At 45.5% G+C, this 21,939-nt stretch overlaps 1 protein-coding gene across 3 annotated transcripts in view; it reads right to left on the minus strand.

Moving 5' to 3' along the window:
• LOC139240600 (uncharacterized) overlaps positions 1-19,736 on the minus strand; it is a 52,010-nt gene extending 32,274 nt beyond the window's left edge. For 2 of the 3 annotated variants that reach the window (XM_070869151.1, XM_070869150.1), the window contains exon 1: positions 19,441-19,736. In XM_070869151.1, the coding sequence (XP_070725252.1) occupies positions 19,441-19,671 (231 nt within the window). In that variant the 5' untranslated portion in view covers positions 19,672-19,736. The remainder of the gene's footprint in view (positions 1-19,440) is intronic. The other variant, XM_070869152.1, reaches the window with a different exon arrangement.
• Positions 19,737-21,939: the final 2,203 nt, after the last annotated feature.

Below are 21,939 nucleotides of genomic sequence, written 5' to 3' on the forward strand. Positions count from 1 at the left end.
GTGTAACAAGATACATTTGACACCAAGCTACAAGAGGAAAATTAAGGCAGTGACCAAAAGCTTGGTTATAGAGGTAGGTTTTAAGGAGCGTCATAAAGGAAAGGGGTAGAGAAGTTTAGGGAGGGAGGGAGTTCGAGCTTGGGGCCCAAACAGATGACAGCATGACCACTGATGGCTGAGCAGTTATAATGTGGGATGTTCAAGAGGGCATAATTTGAGGAGTGCAGACATCTTGTGGGGTTCTGAGGCTGAAAGATTAGAGATTGGGAGGGAGCAAAGAGCAATTTGTAAACCAGGATGAAAACTTTGAAATTGAGGCGTTGTTTAACTGGGAGCCAATGTAGGTCAGTGAGCACATGGGGTGATGAGTGATCATGACTTGGTGCGAGTTGGGACACAGGCGTCAGATTTTGGATGACCTCCAGTTTCTGTAGTGTAGAATGTGGGAGGCCAGCCAGGAGTGCATTGGAGTAGTCAAGTCTCGAGGTAACAAAGGCATGAAATGAGGGTTTCAGCAGGAGTTGAGACAGGGGCAGAGGAGGGCAATGTTATGGAGGTGGATAAAGGCGGTTTTAGTTAAGTTGAGGATATGTGGCTGGAAACTCGTCTCGTCAAATGACCCCGAGATTGCGAACAGTCTTGTTCACCCTCAGATTGATGCTTGGGAGGGGGATGGAGTCAGTGGTTAGGGAACAGAGTTTGTGGCAGAGACTAAAGGTAATGGCTTCGGTCTTGATATTTAATTGGAGAAAATTTCTGCTCATCCAGTACTGGATGTTGGACAAGCAATCTGACAATTTAGATACCATGCAGGGGTTGACAAGTGGTGGCGAGGTAGAGCTGGGTGTCGTCAGCGTACATGTGGAAACTGACTCCATGTTTTTGGATGATATTGCCAAGAGGGGGCCAAGGACAGATCCTTAGGAGACACCAGAGGTAACAATGTGGGAGTGGGAAGAGAAACCATTGCAGGAGATTTTCTGGTTACAATTAGATTAAAGAATGGAACCAGGCACGTGCAGTCCCACCCAGCTGAACAATGGTGGAGAGGTGTTGGGAGGATGGAGTGGTCAACTGTGTCAAAGGCTGCAGACAGGTCCAGAAGGACAAGGAGGGATAGTTTACCTTTGCCTCACACTCCAAGGATGTCATTTGTGACGGAGCTGTTTCGGAACTGTGGCAGGCATGGAAACCAGATTGAAGGAATTCAAACATTGAATTCATGGAAAGATGGTCATGGATTTGGGAGGCGACAGCACGTTCCAGTACCTTGGAGAGGAAAGGGAGGTTGGAGATGGGGCGATAGCTAGCAAGCAGTGGGGTCAAGGGTTTGTTTTTGAGGGGTGATGACAGCAGATTTGAAGGAGGGGGGGGGGGCGGAGAAACAGTAACTGAGGAGAACTGTTAACAATGTCTGCTAACATGGGAGCCAAAAAGAAGTTGGGTGGTCAGCAGTAGTGAGAGTAGGGTCAAGGGAGCAGGAAGTGGGTCTTGTGGACAATGAGCTTGGGGAGATCAGAGAAATATGAGGTTTAGGGCTAGGGCAGGTGGGAGCCTCAGATGAAGTTTGTCCCAGTGGGCTAGGTGAAAAAAGGGAACTTGCTGAGGCAGCTGATCGGATGGTCTCAATCTTTGAGACAAAAGTCCATGAACTCCTCACACTTGTTGGAGGGGAGTGTGGTGGAGACAGGGGTTCAAGGAGATGGTTAGCAGTCGAGAATAGTAGCGCAGGGATTATTTTTGCAATCTAGAATGATACTGGAATAGTGAGCAGTTTTTGTAGACCAGAATAAGAGCCAATAACTTGTGTTCGAGCCAGATCTGGAGGTGAATAGCTAAACCAGTTGTCTGCCACATCTGTTCAAGTCTCTGCCCTTTTGACTTGGAGTGAAGGTGAGGGCTGTACCAGGGGGAATGGCCAGCATGGGGGAGTAATCTTTTTTAATAGGGACTAGGGCATCAAAGGTGGTGAGGGCATGGTTGAGCAGATTGGTGGCTGCAGAAATGTCAGTGTTAAAGGTTGGACAGTTTTGAATTGATACATTCAGTTGTAAGAAAATTGAGTTTTTTTTCCCCATGGGCAGATGCAGAAGAAAGTAGGGGATGTGGATCGAGAGCGATACAAGGAAATGGTCAGAGATGGCTTTATCTTTGAGACAACTGGAATAGCAAGGCCACGAGAGATGGCAAGGCTGTGAATGAGTTGAGGAATTTACATGGAGGGAGAGATTAAGTGAGGGCAGAAAACTGAGGAGAGAGCATGATGAATTGAGATGTAGGTTGAAGTCAGGATGAGAAATTGTTCAGTGCATAGGCTCAACGACTATCTGTCCACCCTGTGACTGGGACTGTGGCTCTTGTCTGACTGTTCAGCCACCTAAAGACTCATTTTAAGAGTGGAAGCAAGTCTGTCTTGATTCTGAGGGACTGCCTACAATGAGGCTGAGGGAGGAAAGCAGTGAGGATATATCCATGATAAACTTTATCATGTTTGGGTGGATGGTAGAGAACCAGAATTTTGAGGGGTGGAATAAGGCAATGTTTAAAAGATGAGTGCTGGAAGAATAGGGGGAAAGACCAAGGTATGATTTAGTGATGAACTATACTGCCACAACTAGTCTGGGCGGGACAAGTGGTGAAAGGTATAACCGCGAGGGGAGGTTTCGAGTTGGAGGTAAAGTGTCTTCATCCCTCAGCCAGGGTCATGATGTTTATGCAGTCATCCATAAAGTCATGGATGGCAAGAGCCTTGTTTGAAAGCGAATGGACATTCTGCAAGGAGATTGAGGATCAGTGATGGCTGATCCACTGTCAGAATACACATGGTCATTGCTTGGAGGAATGAGTTGGACAGGGAGATGATTTGCAAGGTTAGCCCTTGCTGGATGATCAGGTCAGTTAGAGATTAGGATGGGACAGTTGGGATTGCTGCTTGTGAGGAGACAATGACGAATGCCTGGATGGGCCCTTTGTAGAATGCCGAGAGGCACAGAGGGAAGCTGCAGGCCTTGTTTTTTTAAAAAAAAGGAAGTCCAGTCTGGGACGGCAACACGAGAGTAGGAAGGTTGTAGAGTAATGAACTGTTGGTGTAGTGATTTTGGACAGTATATACAAAGAGATGAGATGCAGCATAACCAAATTAGATACTTTCCTGGGAGGGAAAGAGAACGGGAGGAGTGTAAAAATAAATCGATGCCACTTCAGACCAGAGCCAATCAAAATGTGCGCACCAATAGATACAGCAAAAAACTATCTTGAAATTAAGTTTACATGGTAAATACAACAATATGGATTCTGCAATAATAGAAGCAATATAATCAAGATTAATTATACTTAAACAAAATTAAATAAAATTTATTAATTTAAATCAGTAATTGAAAAGTTAAATCAATCTTTATTTGTCTTATTCACTCGCTGTCCTGTGGTTCTTCCATATTAATTGAATCAATCACTTTATTCCTGTGTTGTGATGTCATCAATAGATAAGGGGGAACCAGTGGATGTGGTGTATTTGGATTTTCAGAAGGCATTGGATAAGGTGTCACATGAGGTTATTAAACAAAATTGGGGCTCATGGGATTGGGGGTAATATACTACCATGGACTGAGGATTGGTTAACGGACAGAAAACAGTAGGAATAAACGGGTCATTTTCAGGCTGGCAGGCTGTAACTAGCGGGGTGCCACAAGGAGCACCGCTTGGACCCCAGCTAATCACAATCTGTGATTTGGATGAGGGGACAATGTAATATATGCAATTTTTGATACAAAGCTAGGTGGGAATGTAAGTTGTGAGGAAGCTGCAGAGAGGCTTCAAGGGATATATACAGGCTAAGTGAGTGGGCAAGAACATGGCAAATGGAATTTAATGTGGAGAAATGTAGGAAAAATAGAAGCAGTGTATTTTTCAAATGCTGAGGGATGGGGAAATGTTAGTGTTGAGATGTGGGTATCCTTGTACATGAATCACAAAGTTAACACTTGGGTACAGCAAGAAATTAAAGCAAATGGTATATTGGCCTTTATTACAAGAGGATTTGAGTATGACTAAAAATGTCTTACTGCAATTATTTAGGGCCCTGGTGAGACCACACCTGGAGTAGTGTACAGTTTTGGTCTCCTTATCCAAGAGGGCAACAAAGGTTCACCAGACTGATTCCTGGGATGGGGGAGATTGTCCTAAGAGATTGAGTAGACTAGGCCTATATTGAGTTTAGAGGAATGAAAAGTGATTTCATTGAAAGATACAAAATTCTTGCAGGGAGGATTCTTTGGGCTGGGGAGTCTAGAACCAGGGGTCACTATATCTGCATAAGGGGTTGGCCACTTAGGACTGATAAATTTCTTCACTCAGAGGATGGTGAATCTTTGGAATTCTCTACCCCAGAGGGCTGTGGATGCTCAGTTGGAGTATATTCAAGATATTATGGGGATAGTGCAGGAAAGTGGAGTTGAGGGAGAAACTCAGCCATGATCTTATTGAACAGCGGGGCTGAAATGGCCTACTCCTATTTCTTCTGCCAATTTGTGTGTGGCTCTGGTAATAATCCAGAGATATTAACAGTGAGGTTGTCTTTTAATTTGGATCCTAGCTCCTCATTCCTAGTTGTACCATTGTTGTTATATGGACCATGGAATCATAGAATTGTTGCAGCATAGAAGGGGGCCATTCAGCCAATCGCAGCTATGCTTGCTCTCCAAGAGCACTTCAGCTAATCCCAATTCCCCTACCCTTTCCCCATAGCCCTACAAATGTTTTTCTTTCAGGTACCTATCCAATTCCCTTTTGAAAACCACAATTGAATCTACCTCCAGCACCCTTTCAGGCATTGCATTCTAGATCCTAGCCACTTGCTGTGTTTAAAAAAAAACTAAGTTTTCCTCATGTTGCCTTTGGTTCTTTTGCCAAATCACCTTAAATCTGTGTCTTCTGGTTTTGACCTTTTCTGTCAATGGAAACAGTGTCTCACTGTTGACCCTGTCCAGACACCATGATTTTAAACACTTATCAAATCTCTTCTCTCATGAGAATAACCCTAGCTTCTCCAGCCTTTGACCACTCTATCCACCTCCAATGCCTCTCCACCACCATCCAGCTGGGTGGGACTGCACTCGCCTGGTTCCATTCTTATCTATCAAATTGTAGCCAGAGAATCACCTTAAATAGCTTCTTTTCCCACTCCAGAATCATTACCTCTGGTGTCCCCCAAGGATTTATCCTTGGTCTCTTCTTATTTCACATTACATGCTGCCTCTTGGTGACATCATCCAAAAACACAGTGCCAGTTTCCACAAATATGTCTGACACCTAACTCTACCTCCCCAACATTTCTCTCGATCCCCCTCCCACAGATCTCAATTATCAGACTGCTTGTCTAACACCTAGTACTGGATGAGCAGAAATGTTCTCCAATTAAATATTAGGCAGACCTTTGCCATTATCTTCAGTCCCCACCACAAGCGCTGTTCCCTAGCCACCAACTCCATCCCTCTCTAACATCTGTGAGGCTGAACCAGACTGTTCACAACCTTGGTATTATATTTGACCCTGAAATAAGCTTCTGACCACATCTGCAGCATAACTAAAATTGCATATTTCCACCTCCATAACATTGCCCATCTCTGCCCTGGCCTCAACTTGTCTGCTGCTGAAACCCCCCATGCTTTTCTTCTATATTTGACTACTCCAATGCACTGCTTGCTGGCCTCCCATGTTCTACCCTATGTGAACTTGAGGTCATCCAAAACTCAGCTACCCGAGCCCTAACTCGCACCAAGTCCTGTTCACTCATCACCCCTGTGTGCACTGACCTGCACTGGCTCCCAGTTAAAGAACACCAACTTCAAAATTCTCATCCTTGTTTTCCAATCCCTCCATGGCCTCACCCCTCCCTATCTCTAATCTCCTCCAGCCACTCTCTCCCAGAGATATCTGCACCACTCTAATTTTGCCCGCTTGAGCATCCCAGATTATAACTGCTCAACCATTGGTGGCTGTGCCTTCAACTGCCTAGGCTGTAAGCTTTGGAATTCTCTCCCTAAACCTCCTGCTTCTCTACCCCCCTCTTTCCTCCTTTTAAGATGCACCTAATAACCTACCTTGACCAAACTTTTAATCATCTGCCCTGATTTCTCCTTTAAAATGACTCAATGTCAACTCTTTTTTTTTTCTTTTATAAATTTTGGCTGTGAAGCATCTTGTGATGTTTCACTACATTAAAGGCGCTATGTAAATACAACTTGTTTTTTTTTGTTGTCAGCATTGCAGACTCCAGCTCAACAAGGTGGCAGATGGAGTATAATGTGAGGTTAGTGACTTTGGTAGGAAGAATAGCTTTTCACCATTTAAAAAAAAAAAAAAAAAAAAAAAAAAAAATCTGCTTTTCTATCACGTATTGGCGTTGAGAGATTTAGATGTCCCAGTACAAGAAACACGGGGCTGGATTTTACAGGGGGGTCGTGAGAAAATATCCCCCCCCCCGGCAGTTCAGGACTCTGCTGTGAACCCACCGATGTCTGATTAGTCAGCACTGATCAGACCCAATTTGGGTAATTAGTGGCTTGTTTAGAGCCATTTATGATTTTCAGCTAACCACCTGCATTTGACAGCTCGCCCCGAGGTGGGAGTTTCAGTGGCCATTGAATCAGCTGTGGAGTTGACAGCTTCAAGTGTACAGTAAAATCTTCCACCTTGGATATCTTCCCTTGGCCACAAGTTCTTCCTCACTGCATTTCCATGCCAGATTCGCCATGCTGCAAGTCATTACACAAGTACCCGCAAAGCCTCCTTGATAAAATGCAACATCCCCCACCGACACCTGGGAGTCCCTGGCCAAAGACCAGTCCGCCCTAAGTGGAGGAAGTGCAGCCCGGAGGGTGCTGAGCATCTCTAGTCTCGTCGCTGAAAGCAAGCGCAGGCAGCGGAAGGAGCATGTGACAAACCTGTCCCACCACCCCTTCCCTCAATGACTGTCTGTCCCATCTGTGACAAGAGTCTGAGGTGACAGAACAGTCCAGTACGAGAACCAAACCACTCATTTAGAGTGGAAGCAAGTCTGGATTCCAAGGGACTACCTATGCTGATCAATCCAGTCTCCCCTCTTTACACCTCTCCCCAGTGACTGATTACTTCTGTCATCTCTACTTCACCTACCATCTTGGAGTATAACATTGAAACATAGAAAATAGGTGCAGGAGTAGGCCATTCAGCCATTTGAGCCTGCACCACCATTCAATATGATCATGCAACTTCAGTACCCCATTCCTGCTTTCTCTCCACAACCCTTGATCCCTTTAGCTGTAAGGGCCACATCTAATGCCTGTTTGAATATATCTAAAACTGGCCTCTACAGCTTTCTGTGGTAGAGAATTCCACAGGTTAACAACTGAGTGAAGTTTCTCCTCATCTCGGTCCTAAATGGCTTACCCCTTATCCTTAAGACTGACCCTTGGTTCTGGACTTCCCCAATATCGGAAACATTCTTCCTGCATCTAACCTGTCCAATCTGTGGACATGGTAGGGGACAGTATAGTTAGGGGGATAGATACCATTCGCAGAGCGAGAGTCCCGAAGGCGGTGTTGCCTGCAGAGAGCGCGTGAGAATATTAAAAAGCAGAACCACAAAGATGATCTCTGGATTACTACCTGAGCCACAAGCAAATTTGCATAATGTAAATAGGATCAGAGAAATTAATGCAGGCGTGGATCAAAAGATTAGCATGGTAGGAATGAGTTTCAATTCATGGGGAACTGGGATAGGAGTGAGTATTCAAACAGGCTCATTTAGACAGACTGAAAATTCAGACCCCCAAGTCAAGGCTGCTATGTGCTGCTCAGCATGTTGCATTAACTCATCAATCAACTTGACATTTTTGGATCTTGGGTAGCGAGCCAATAAAATGTTAAGACTTTCAATTGAGCCAATAAGGTCAAAGAAGGCGAGTTTTCTGTAAGTTGATCCAGGTATAAAGTACAGCCATTTTGACCATGTGTCTCAGTAAGAACAAAGACCTGGCTTGAAGCCAAGCAATTTGTTACACTCTGGAAAGATTAAAAAGTTAAAACTACCATCGGAGTTCATATTTCATTGGAAATTAAGAGATCTAACAATTTTGGCACTGTGAGCAGGGTCGCTGAGGAAAGAAACTGAATTTTGGACATCGGACCTATATCTTGAGGTAAGGACTCCTTTTTGACAGAACTTTTTAAAAAAAAAAGTCTAAATTCGCCGCCTCCTACGCGATTCCGAAAGCCTCCGGTTTGCGAACCCTCTGGTTGGTAGTCGGCTCGAGGTCCCTTTAGATGTCTAAACTTCAGCGGTGTGTTAATTAATCACTGACTTATTGATCGGCTAGCAGGCCTATGACTCGAGACCCCAGTAAAGAAATGGCAGCAGGTGACAAGAACAAAGAATTGCCTACAACTGTTAAAGGTGGACAGGCACCACCTCAAGTTTCGCTAGATTTAATTCTCGAACAGTTGAAAGAATACATAGAGCAACAATTCAACTTATCTAAAACCTGTAAGATCGAACAAAAGTACGGAACCTCCAAAGGACAATGGTCCTTGGACGAGATTAAAAGGGTCTGGGGAAAAACAATCCATATGAAAAATAAAGAGCGAACTAGATGGTCCTTAGCGGTTATGGGCCAGATCTGAAACTGGAATGAAATTATAATGCGTTCCCAACATGATTGAGAACTGACCAGTACAAAGGATCAATTGCAAGCAGTTTGTGCACAGCTGTGACAGAAAAAGCTTGAACTTGAAAAGCTGGATGTGGAAGTTAAAGGTGAAATTAAAGAATGGAAAAAATCATTAGGTCAAGAGATAGGAAAAGGAAAATGTATTGACCAATTCCCAGGGTACCCATGTTTGGATAAATTAAAAGCGCAAACCCGAAGACACGACTGAGGAATAGATACGGTTTCTGAATCCTCCGACAATACAGTGTCGGAGGATGATGAAGAATTAGGGGTGCGCTTTGCCCCGTTTATAAAAAAAAAGACGAGTTGTAGTCAAATCAGAAGAGACTGCGGATGAGGGCGGAACCAAAAAAAGCAAAGGTGTATGCAGAATACTTAGTTCATGCTCCGGCAGACCCAGAGAAAATTGATGAATGGTCCAAGGAATTGCCCAATCCAAAGAAAGGGGGAGTAAAAACATGGGACCAATTGGACCGCTTAAGAAATATATATCAACTTCATCTCTGGGACGGAGTGCAAATTTTGACCATAATGGTGCCAAAAACACACAAGAAAATTGCACAACAAGGTAGATGAAGCTTTGGGGCAGAATGAGCAAGAATTAGACGCAGGATGGGAGGCGATTAAACACTGGCTGCAAGCCTTCAGTCCAGCTAAGACAGACTGGGAAAAAATTGCAGCCTGTTAACAAAGGAACAGAGTAGGTCCTGGAGTATGAAGAGCGGTTTAGATGCACGTGGCTAGAACATTCGGGTATGAATAATACGGATGAGGAAATAGATGAACAAGTGTTTGGACCCCTGAAAGCAGCTTTCGTGGCAGGTCTAAAGCCAGAACTGTCCAAAATGCTTAAGGTAGTGTTACCGGACTGGGAAGGTAGAAGAACTACTTTTGCAGCATTGGTGGATCGATGTAACCAATTAGATCGGGATATGGGAGCTAAAGTCCAAGCTGTACAGGCTATGGGATGGAAATCCCAGGATTCCGATAGTCATTCGGAAAATGTCATTATTGTGGGAAAGGAGGTCACTGGGCCAAGACTTGCAGGGCAAAATAGAAAGGTCGTGGCTGGGGAAGAGGATGCAGCCAGGGATACAATTCAGCCAACAAGCCAGGCTTGTCACAAGATAACGACCTCATAGAAGCATTTAAGCGACTGACAATACAACAACAGAAGGAGTTACTTGGGATAGCAAAAAAATGATTAGAGCCCCCTCACTAGTACAACAAAGGGGAGATGGGCTATATATAACTGAAGGTGGGCGATAAGGATGTGGACTGTCTTTTAGACACGGGTGGAATTAACATGCTTACCCCTACAATATGGAGACTTTTTGCCGTTGGATGGTAGGGCACATACAGCCTATGGAGTTGGGGGCCATAAAATGGAAATTAAAAGGACAACACCAGTACTTATAGGGCTGGGTCCACATGAACTAATCACGCCGGTCTGGATAGGCCCAGTAGATCAACCCCTTTTGGGAATGGACGTTCTAATCCAAATAGATTCATCGTTGCATTTCGAGGATGGTCAGGTGACATGGTCAATTAGAACTTTGAAGAAAGAAGAATTGCAGGAACACCTGATATGGGCTAAAGATAACTATTTACAGGGACCAAGCCTCCATGCACTAAACCGTATCCCATCAGTCCAACTACCATCGCAGGAATCTTACCGGTTATTCAGCAATTGGAGAAACAAGGGGTGCTTATTAAAATGCATAGCTCCTCCAATAGCCCCGTGTGGCGGTACAGAAATCTAATGAGACTTGGCATTTGACTGTCAATTATAGGAAAGCTAACCAGTGTATTGATCAAAAAGCTCCTTTGGTCGCAGATCCCTCCACCATTTTTAATACCCTCAAACCGGGACATAAATATTTCTCGGTTATAGATATGGCCAATGGATTTTGGTCGGTGCCTCTGGCACCGGAGGTTCGACAGTGGTTTGCTTTCACTGTCCAAGGACAACAGTATACTTGGACCCGGTTACCGCAGGGTTTCCACAACAGCCCTACGGTATTCCACATGGCTTTACAAAGCCATTTACGAGAATTGCCTCCCGTGTCATCCAATATGTAGACGATATCCTGCTAGCTTCAAACACAGAAGAACAGCATGAACAAGATTTCTGAGCTTTGCTGGATCACCTTCGGCTGAAAGGACATAAAGCCAGCATCGACAAAGCACAAATATCCCAAGAAGAGGTTGTATACCTGGGACAAAGGAAAGAACTTACCCAGGATAGAACTGCAGCCATTCAGGCTGCTAAAAAAACCCACCACTATTCAGGAACTAAGGTTTTTTTTGGGATTGTGTAACTTTAATAGAAATTGGATTGACTCCTTCACACAGATTGCTCAGCCACTGAATGATATTTTAAAGGGGAAACGTGCCTTTAAAGAAGCCATCACTCTCTCTAAAGAACAGCAAGAGGCCTTCCTGAGTTTGAAAGGTTTTGTGTTCAGCACCGGCTCTGGGAATCCCTGACAGTGGTAAGCCATTTACCCTGTTTGTTCATGAGAAAGAAGGATATATGACAGCTATATTGACAAGAACATGGGGATCGGCAAAGACCTATTGGCTATTATTCGGCAAAACTGGATGCGGTAGCCCTCGGATGGGGAAGTTGCCTAAGGGCCATGGAAGCTACATGCCAAGCGGTAATGATCACTGCGGGTCTAGTCCTCGACCAAAAGCCGATTGTCCAGTGTTCCCACACCGTACACGCTTTGCTGTCTATGAATAGAATGTCTCAGGTGACAGCAGCAAGATGGACCCGCTGGGCAGCAGTTTTGGAAGCTCCTAATCTCCGTATCGTCCGGGCCAGCCCGGTTAATCCCGCAACTGTGCTCCCGATTGTCAGAATCGAGGGAGCAGGAGGGGGGAGAATGTGAAGAGCATGACTGCGTGGAGATTTTAAAAGAAACAGAAGAAGCAGCCTTAGCAGCAGAGGAGCCTCTGCACAACCCAGACCTCATCCTGTTTACAGATGGTTCCTCCTTTGTTGACAATGGTACCAGAAAAGCAGGATGGCCAGTTACAACCTTATGAGGTAGTGGCAAAAGGATGTTTACCCTCAGGAATGTCAGCACAACAGGCCAAGTTACGGGCCCTGTCAGAAGAATGTCGAATAGCAGAAGGACAGACAGCTAATGTCTACACAGATTCGCGTTATGCTTTTGGAGTCGCTCACGACTTTGGTATGTTATGGTGGAAAAGAGGATTCCTCACTGCTGTTGGTACACCTATCTGAAATGGAAAAGAAGTCCGAGACTGACTGGAGGCCATACAACTACCTCAGGAAGTGTCCATCCTGAAGTGTAAGGCCCATACCAAGGAAAATACCACAAGCACAGGGAAATGCCCTAGCCGACCAGGCAGCTAAAGATGCTGCCTCACAGGGTGTTCCTCCAGAAGAACCAACACAGATGTGCAGATTGAAAGCACTCAGGACTATGACACGAGACCTTCAAACAATGCAAGGTGAGTGCTCCCGAGAGGAAAAATGGACATGGATTGAGGCAGGAATTAAGCTATGTGAAGATGGTGTCTGGAGACAGAGTTACCGACAAGCCAGTCGTGCCACAAGCGCTTATGCCTTTTTTAGCCCAATAGATCCACTTGTGGGGACACTTGGCCTCACAACAGATGACGGCACGGTTCCAGAAAAGCTGGTGGGGTCAGGGATTTAAAAAACATGCCGAGCTGGTGTGGTCTGCCAGAAAAATAATTCTGGACCCATCACGGTAATGCCCCAACTGAGGCCCCCTGTCAGACCATTCCTATATATAATATATCCCTTCATGCCAAGGATACACTAACATTCTTGTCATGGTCGACAGATTCTCTAGATGGGTAGAAGCTGTCCCAACTAAAAGCCACAGCCAATCACACTGCAAAGGTCTTGTGTAAGGATTACATTCCCCGATGGGGAGTCCCGAGTAGCATTGACTCAGATCAGGGAACACACTTCACAGGTGCTGTCTGCCAAGAAGTCTGTAGGTTACTGAACATTACATGGGATTTACACTGTCCTTATCATCCACAATCATCAGGACAAGTAGAGCGAATGAATCGAACTCAAACAACGGCTTGCCAAATATCACCAAGAAGGAATACCATGGCCCCAGGCACTACCAATAGTGCTATGTAGCATTAGGGCAACCCTGAACAGAACTACAGGTCTAAGCCCATTTGAAATTATAACAGGAAGACCCATGTCACTGCCAGGAACTATCGATTTACGGAAAGCTGATGCTCACTTAATGAGTGACATTCTGTTATCATACTGTCAGAACTTAACCAATGCTATTAGTTCTGTTTCCCGACAGGTTTCGGCAGCTTGGGGTAATCCACCCGAAGGAGGACACATCATCCCGGGAGTCTGGATCTATGTGAAAAAGTTGCATAAAGAATCTTTGGGTGCCAAGTGGGAGGGACCATATCAAGTGTTATTGACCACCCAGGCAGCTGTTAAAGAAAGAAAGCCTGGATCCACGCTTCACAAGCACCCGTAACTGAAGCTGAAATCTAATAAAGGACAATTACATTTTGCAAAAATGTATAAGTTTACTGTAATATTGATTGTAGGTATTCTAGGCATAGGCCTACTTCTTACTAGCTGACCCTCTGCACCAAAGGGAAATAGTAGGGTAGCAAGGGAATTACATATAAATACCTTTTACTTTTATATTGCTTGTTTGTTATGCTTAAGGAAAGGTGGTTTACTGGTTGAATTAAGATATTGATTTGGATTAAATTGGAATAAGGTTAATTAACCTACTAAAACCAGACTTCCATTGTGGTCACGATGGAACTTGGGTTGGTGTAAATTTGTGTGGAAGCTACTAGTCCGGACATGTGGTGAAACACCAACAAATTTTAGAAGGAAACTAACATGTATGAAATTATTTTGGAGAATGTTTAACCAGTGATACCTGATGTTTTATGATTCAGTGTGTGAAAGAATCAAAGGGGGGGATTGATTGAATACTCTAACAGTCTCATTTAGACAGACTGTGAAAATTCACAGACCCCCAAGACAAGGCTGCTACGTGCTGCTTAGCATGTTGCATTAACTCATCAATCAACTTGACATTTTCAGACCTTGGGTAGCGAGCCAATAAAATGTTAAGACTTTCAATTGAGCCAATAAGGTCAAAGAAGGCGAGTTCTTTTCTGTAAATTGATCCAGGTATAACGTACAGCCATTTTGACCATGTGTCTCAGTAAGAACAAAGACCTGGCTTGAAGCCAAGCAGTTTGTTACTCTCTGGAAAGATTTAAAAAGTCAAAACTACCATTGGAGTTTGTATTTCATTGGCAATTAAGAGATCTAACAGGAGGGAGCTGTTCCAAGGGGTCAGACTTCATTTGAACCAGGCTCGGGCCACTGTTCTGGCAAATCGAATAACTAGGGCTGTAGATTGGGCTTTAAAGTAAATAGTGGGGGGGGGGAAAGTCAAGGAGAAGGCAAAAGTATAGGGTATCGATAAGGGTAATGATCATCAGAGTGTGACTGGAAGGGATGGAGCATATACACAAGACAAAATTAAGTGTTCTATATCTGAACACACAAAGAATTTGTAATCAGATAGACGAGTTGACGGCACACATAGAAATAAATGGGTATGATCTGATAGCCATTATAGAGACATGGTTTCAAAGTGACCAAGGCTGGGGACTGAATATTCTGGGGTATTTGCCATTTCGTAAGGATAGGCAGAAAGGAAAAGGAGGCAGGGTAGCTCTGGTCATAAGGGATGAGATTAGTGCAGTGGTGAGAAATGATGGGCCTAAAATTGAGGTCAGCCTTCCTTCGTGCCAACACCTCTGACCTGAAAAAATCTACAATTCTACCTGTTGGTCTTGGAGGAAACCCAAGATTCCGGTCAGAGGCCTAGATTTGCTGCGCAGTGCATGGGGACCTGTCTTCGAGGTGCACAAGTCCAAGCTGGAGTTAAGTGGACCTGGACAACCAATCACGATGCTGTATTCTCACTGATTAAAAATAGGGACTCTGATAGTAATGGGAACTCGAACAAACAATGAAAAAAAAAACCCTAAAACACCCAAACCCAGCATAAAAAACAAAACAGCTCACATATTTAAAATTAATTGAAATTTACTGTTTTAGGGAAAAAAAAAATATTTCTTTGTGTTTTAATAGTGTTAAGAGTCCCGGGGATTTGCCGGGCTCTGGGTGAGGGGGGTGTCTCCTCATCTCTGTCCTGGATGGGCGACCTCTTGCTCTGGGTCTGTGATCCTGGTTCTGGACTCCCCAGCCAGGGGAAACACCTTGCCTGCATTTGTCCTGTCAGGCCCTGTAGGAGTTTTGTGTGTTTCAGGGAGAGCATCTCATTTTTCAAAGCTCTACAGAAACCCAGAGATCTTTGTGGGAAGCTTACCTATTAACAGTAGCAACTCTGTTGATCGGAGTATAAACCAGAAAATAGTGGGAGCTTGTAAAAAAGAGCAGCAATAATCATGGGTGATTTTAACCTTCATATTGATTGGACAAATTAAATAGCCATGAGGAAGAGTTCATAGAATGCATAAGGAACGGGTTCCTTAAGCAGTATGTAACGGAACCAACCAGGGAGCAGGCTATCTTGGATCTAGTCCTGTGTCATGAGACAGGATTATAAACAATCCCCTTGGAATGAGTTATCATAGCATAGTTGAATTTCAAATTCAGATGGAGGGTGAGAAAGTTGGTTCTCAAACCAGCGTACTAAGCTTAAATAAAGGAGACTATGAAGGTATGAGGGCAGAGTTGGCTAAAGTGGATTGGGAAAATAGATTAAAGTGCAGGACGGTTGATGAGCAGTGGTGTACATTTAAGGAGATATTTCACAACTCTCAAGAAAAATATATTCCAGTGAGGAGAAAAGGATGTAAAAGAAAAGATAGCCATCCGTGGCTAACTTAAAAAAAAATAAAGGACGGTATCCAATTCAAAGTAAGGGCATACAAAGTGGGAGGACAAAAGATTGGGAAACTTTTAAAAGCCAACTAAAAACTGATTTAAGAAAGGGAAGATAGACAATAAAAGTAAACTAGCATAAAATATAAAAACACATAGCAAGAGTTTTGTGTGTATGTGTGTGTCCCCATGCAACAGAACCTGCTCTCATCATCTTGCAATCCGTATGGTAGCTGGTGTGCAACGGCCACCCCACGTTAAAAGAATTCACGCACAGGCATCTTCCACCCTTTACAAATGAAATTTGGGACCCTGCCCACATTGGTCTCATCAGTCACCCTGGAATTCATTTTAGTGTAGAAGCAAGTCATCCTCGATTCCGGGGGATTGCCTAAGAAGAAAAATAAACTTACCTTAATGGACAGGGTTGTTGTTATAAGAATGTGTATTTAAATTTACTTATGTTTTAAAATTCTTACACTGATAAAAGTAAGCAATGCACCCGTTTTCACCAGCCGTAAAAGTTTGAAGGAGATTCGCTGGGAAGAAGTTGGGCAAATAGCCCAATCTTTCCCGCGCAAATGTCCTTCCCGCGGGGCTGCGGAGGATCTGTTGAGAAATCTTGCCAGATCGGAAAAGTCATTTTTTGGCGCATGTGCATCGCGTCCCGAAAACCGGCTGTTGCGAGGCCTCGAGTCGGTGCACACTTTGTACGGACCCGGCGAGGCCAGAACTTTAGCCCCGATAATGGTGCAGAAGATCAAGATGTAGAATCAGTTTGGGTGGAGATAAGAAATAATAGAAAGAAGTCACCAGTGGAAGTGATTTACAGGCCCCCAAACAGTAGCCACACCATAGGATAGAGTAAAAAAATCAAGAAATAATGGAGGCCTGTAAGAAAGGTACGGCAATAATCATGGACAATTTTAATCTTCATATTGATTGGACAAATCAAACTGGCAAACGTAGCCTTGAAGCGTTCATGGAGTGTATGCGGGATGGTTTCTTGGAACAATATGTTGTGGAACCAACCAGGGAGCAGATGATTTTAGATCTGGTAATGTGTAACGAGTCTGCATTACTTAATGATCTCGAAGTGAAGGATCCTCTTGGGAAGAGCGATCATAGCATGGTAGAATTTCGTAGTCAGTTTGAGGGTGAGAAAGCTAGGTCTCAAACTAATGTCCTGAACTTAAAGAAAGATAATTACAAAGCTATTGAGGCAGAGTTGGTTAAAGTGGACTGGAAAAATAAATTGAAGTGTAAGACCTGTAGAAAAGCAGTGGCAAACATTTAAGGAGATATGTCATAACACTCAGCAAAGATATATTACAGTTGAGAAACAAAGATTATTTGAGAAGGAGGAACCATCCCTGGCTAACTAAGAAAGTAAAGCTGGTATCATTGAAAACAAAGGCATACAATGTTGTGAGGAATAGGGAAGGCCAGAAGATTGGGAAATTATTACAAATCAGCAAAAGACAACTTAAAAAATGATAAAGACAGAGAAGATAGTATATGAGTGTAAGATGCAAGAAATATAAAAAAAGACAGTAAGGGCTACTACAGGTATACTACAAGGCAGCAAGTAGCTAAAGTAAAGATTGGTCCCTTAGAGGATGAGACCGGGCAATTAATAATGGGAAACATGGAAATGGTGGAGACTTTGAATAAATATTTTGTATCAGTCTTCACGGTACAAGACACTAAAAAATCCCAATAATTGATAATCAAGGGGCTATTGGGGAGAGGGAACTTACAACAATCGCTAGAGATAAAGTACTAGGCAAGCTAATGGGACTAAAGGTGGACAAGTCCCCTGAACCTGATGGCTTGCATCCTGGGGTCTTAAAAGAAGTGGCTGCAGAGATAGTGGATGCATTGGTTGTAATTTTCCAAAGTTCCCTGGATTCTGGAGATGTCCAGCAGACTGGAACACTGCAAATGTAACACCCCTATTCAAGAAAGGAGACAGACAGAAAGCAGGAAATTATAGACCAGTTAGCCTAACATCTGCCATTGGAAAAATGCTAGACTCCATCATTAAGTAAGTAGTAGCAGGACATTTAGAAATCATAATGCAGTCAAGCAGTGTCAGCATGGTTTTATGAAAAGAAAATTAAGTTTGACAAATTTGCTGGAGTTCTTTGAGGATGTAATGAGCAGGGTGGATAAAGGAGAACCAGTAGATGTTGTGCATTTGGATTTCCAGAAGGCATTCGATAAGGTGCCACATAAAAGGTTACTGCACAACAAAAGAGCTCATGGGGGTGGGAGTAATATATTAGCATGGATAGAGGATTGATTGATTTCGGAGATCCAGGGGGTTGACTTGTGAGGAAAGGTTAAGTAGGTTTGGCCTCTACACATTGGAATTCAGAAGAATGAGAGGTGATCTTATCGAAATGTGTAAGACTATGAGGGGCCTTGACCAGGTAGATGCAGAGAGGATGTTTCCACTGAGGGGAGACGAGAACTAGGGGGCCTTTAGAATAAGGGGCCACCTATTTAAAACTGAGATGAGGAGGAATTTCTTCTCAGAGGGTTGTAGAGCTGTGGAATTTGCTGCCTCAGAGAGCTGAGGAAGCTGAGGAAGCTGGGTCATTGAATAAAAAAACTGTCTATCTCTGAATAAATCTCTGAGTCCATGATCGGGTCAGCAATGATCGTATTGAATGGCGGAGCAGGCTCGAGAGGTCAGGTGGCCTACTCCTGCTCCTATTTCTTATGTTTTTATGTAGAACGGACATGGTCGAGGGCCATGTTAATCACGGCGGAGAGGAATCCTCGGTTGAGCAAAAAGGAAGACCCTGTCGGAGGCAGCAGTGTGGAAGGTGGTCAGAGCAGAAGTGACAAACAGAGAAAATAGGTGCAGGAACAGGCCATTCGGCTCTTCAAGCCTGCACCACCATTCAATATGATCATAGCTGATCATGCAACTTCAGTACCCCATTGCTGCTTTCACTGCATACCCCTTGATCCCTTTAGCCTCAAGGGCCACATCTAACTCCCTTTTAAATATATCCAACGAATTGGCCTCAGCAACTTTCTGCGGTAAAGGATTCCACAGGTTCACAATTCTCTGAGTGAAGAAGTTTCTCCTCATCTCGGTCCTAAATGGCTTACCCCTTATCCTTAGACTGTGACCCCTGGTTCTGGACTTCCCCAACATCGGGAACATTCTTGATGCATCTAACCTGTCCAGTCCTGTCAGAATTTTATATGTTTCGATGAGATCCCCTCTCATTCTCCTAAATTCCAGTGAATATAAGCCCAGTCGATCCGATCTTTCTTCATATGTCAAGTCCTGCCATCCCGGGAATCAGTCTGGCTCCCTCAAATAGCAAGAATGTCCTTCCTCAGATTAGGAGACCAAAACTGAACACAATATTCCAGGTGAGGTCTGACCAAGGCCCTGTACAACTGCAGTAAGACCTCCCCGCTCCTGTACTCAAAGGATCCTGCTCATATACTGAGACGGAGAAGGTGGGAGAGCGTGCGAATGCCCCAATATTCATGTCGGGGGTCACGGGGTCAAAGTTTGTTTGGCAGTATCAGCCAGTTCCCCCGTATGGAGGATGACCCGCTTCCACACCAAGGAGGGATGAGTTCGGAGGGAGCGGACATTCGAGGCGACGAACTACATGTTGGAGGGTGGATGATGCCCGTTGCGGGGCTTTATTTTTTAACGCGGGGTTAGCCGTTGCACACCAGACACCACACGGGCTTGACCGAGCGAGGTCCGGGACCTGCTGCGGCCGCCGTGGAAGCGGGCAGGGACGGCGGCGGCGCAGAACGCGAGCGTACCTTCGCGGTCCAGGTCAAACCGTTGAACTTCTTGCGGCACTGCAGCCAGGTTTTGGGCACCTCGCTGCGCAAGTTGACGCTGAGCGCCACATCCATCCAGGCCTGGTGCACTGTCTCCCGGGGCACGCTCCTGCCCGGGGCGGGGAAGAACACGTCGCGGCGGGCCCTCACCTGCTCCAGCAGGATCTCCACCGCTCCGTCGCTGAATCGCGGTGTCCTGGCTTCGGACATTGCGGGCGGGCGGGCGGACAACAACAACCAGCGAGCGCGCGCAGTCGGCAGCGGTTACTCCGGAATTCCCGCCTTGCGAGCGAGCGCGCCGCGCGTGGTGACGGAGTTGGGGGGGGCGGGGGGAAAAGCGCTGACCAATCGCAGCCCAAGGCTCCGCGTCCATCAAAGCGACGGGGGCCAATCAGCGAGCCGGCGCTGCTCCGGCAGGCGCACGTGGGGCGGCCGGCCAATGAGAGCCGAAGGAGGACCGTCCATCACGGCGACGGCGACGGGGGCGGGGAAACCATTTAGCGAGCCGGCCCGCGCGCGCCGCGGCGGCTCGGCTGGCACAGGTGAGCGGCCGGCCAATCGGAGCGCAAGGAGGCCCGTCCATCAGGGCGACGGCGGCCAATCAGCGAGGCCGACGTGCGCGCGCAGTGATGTTGGCGGCTCAGGGTCGGCGGGCAGGGAGCGCGATGCGTTTGGAGAAGGTTCCCCTGGAGCGGAGGCAGCGGCGGGAGGATTGTTGGAGGTGATTTAGGGCCTTTCCTCACAGGTTAGTGCAGGCTGCGCTCCTCCGCAAGGTGCACACGGCCACGGGGGAAGGTACGAGGGTGAAAGAAAGACAGAAGGAAGGAAGCAAGGAAGGAGTAGGGGAACAAAGAAAGGGAAGGAGCAGAAGTGGGGAGGAAGGTGAGGGGCAGGGCACGGGAAGAAGGCGGGGGGGGTGGCTCCAGCTCCTGTTCCTGCTCCTATTTCTTAGGGGGAGAAAGAAAAGGCGGGAGTGAGGGTGAAACGCGGGGAGAACAAGGTGGCGGGGCAATAAAGAAAGCGTGTGGGAGTAAACAAAGAGGGTGTCGGGGAGAGTCAAGGAAAGTGTTGGGGGATAAAGACGGGAAGGAGAGTGGGTCGTGAGAAAGAGAGGAGGAGGTGGAAAAGAACAGGGATCATACAGCAGGTCCCAGTAAATCTCACACTGTCCATCAGACAATAATCATACAGCAGGTCCCAGTAAATCTCTCACTGTCCATCAGACAATACTCATACAGCAGGTCCCAGTAAATCACACACTGTCCATCAGACAATAATCATACAGCAGGTCCCAGTAAATCACACACTGTCCATCATAAAAAGAATCATACAGCAGGTCCCAGTAAATCACACACTGTCCATCAGAACAGGAATCTCACAGCAGGTCCCAGTAAATCACAATGTCCATCAGAACAGGAATTATACAGCAGGTCCCAGTAAATCTCACACTGTCCATCAGAACAGGAATCATACAGCAGGTCCAAGGAAATCACACTCCAGCAGAACAGGAATCGGACCGCAGTTCCCAGTAAATCACACACTGTCCATCAGAACAGGAATCATACAGCAAGTCCCAGTAAATCACACTGTCCATCAGAACAGGAATCGGACAGCAGCTCCCAGTAAATCACACTGTCCATCAGAACAGGAATCATACAGCGGTTCCCAGTAAATCACACTCCAGCAGAACAGGAATCAGACAGCAGGTCCCAGTAAATCACATTCCAGCAGAACAGGAATCATACAGCAGGTCCCAATAATTCACACACTGTCCATCAGAACAGGAATCATACAGCAGGTCCCAGTAATCACACACTGTCCATCAGAACAGGAATCGTACAGCAGGTCCCAGTAAATCACACACTGTCCATCAGAACAGGAATCACACACTGTCCATCAGAACAGGAATCATACAGCATGTCCCAGTAAATCACACTGTCCATCAGAACAGGAATCATACAGCAGGTCCCAGTAAATCACACACTGTCCATCAGAACAGGAATCATACAGCAGGTCCCAGTAAATCACACTGTCCATTAGAACAGGAATCACACAGCAGGTCCCAGTAAATCACACTGTCCATCAGAACAGGAATCATACAGCAGGTCCCAGTAAATCACACACTGTCCATTAGAACAGGAATCATACAGCAGGTCCCAGTAAATCACACACTGTCCATCAGAACAGGAATCACACAGCAGGTCACAGTAAATCACACTCCAGCAGAACAGGAATCGGACAGCAGGTTCCAGTAAATCACTCTCCATCAGAACATGAATCGTACAGCAGGTCCCAGTAAATCACACTCCAGCAGAACAGGAATCACACAGCAGGTCCCAGAAAACCTCACACTGTCCAGCAGAACAGGAATCATACAGCAGGTCCCAGTAAATCACAATGTCCATCAGAACAGGAATCATACAGCAGGTCCCAGTAAATCACACACTGTCCATCAGAACAGGAATCACACAGCAGGTC

This window comes from Pristiophorus japonicus, chromosome 32 (assembly GCF_044704955.1).
Source record: "Pristiophorus japonicus isolate sPriJap1 chromosome 32, sPriJap1.hap1, whole genome shotgun sequence".
Taxonomy (NCBI): domain Eukaryota; kingdom Metazoa; phylum Chordata; class Chondrichthyes; family Pristiophoridae; genus Pristiophorus; species Pristiophorus japonicus.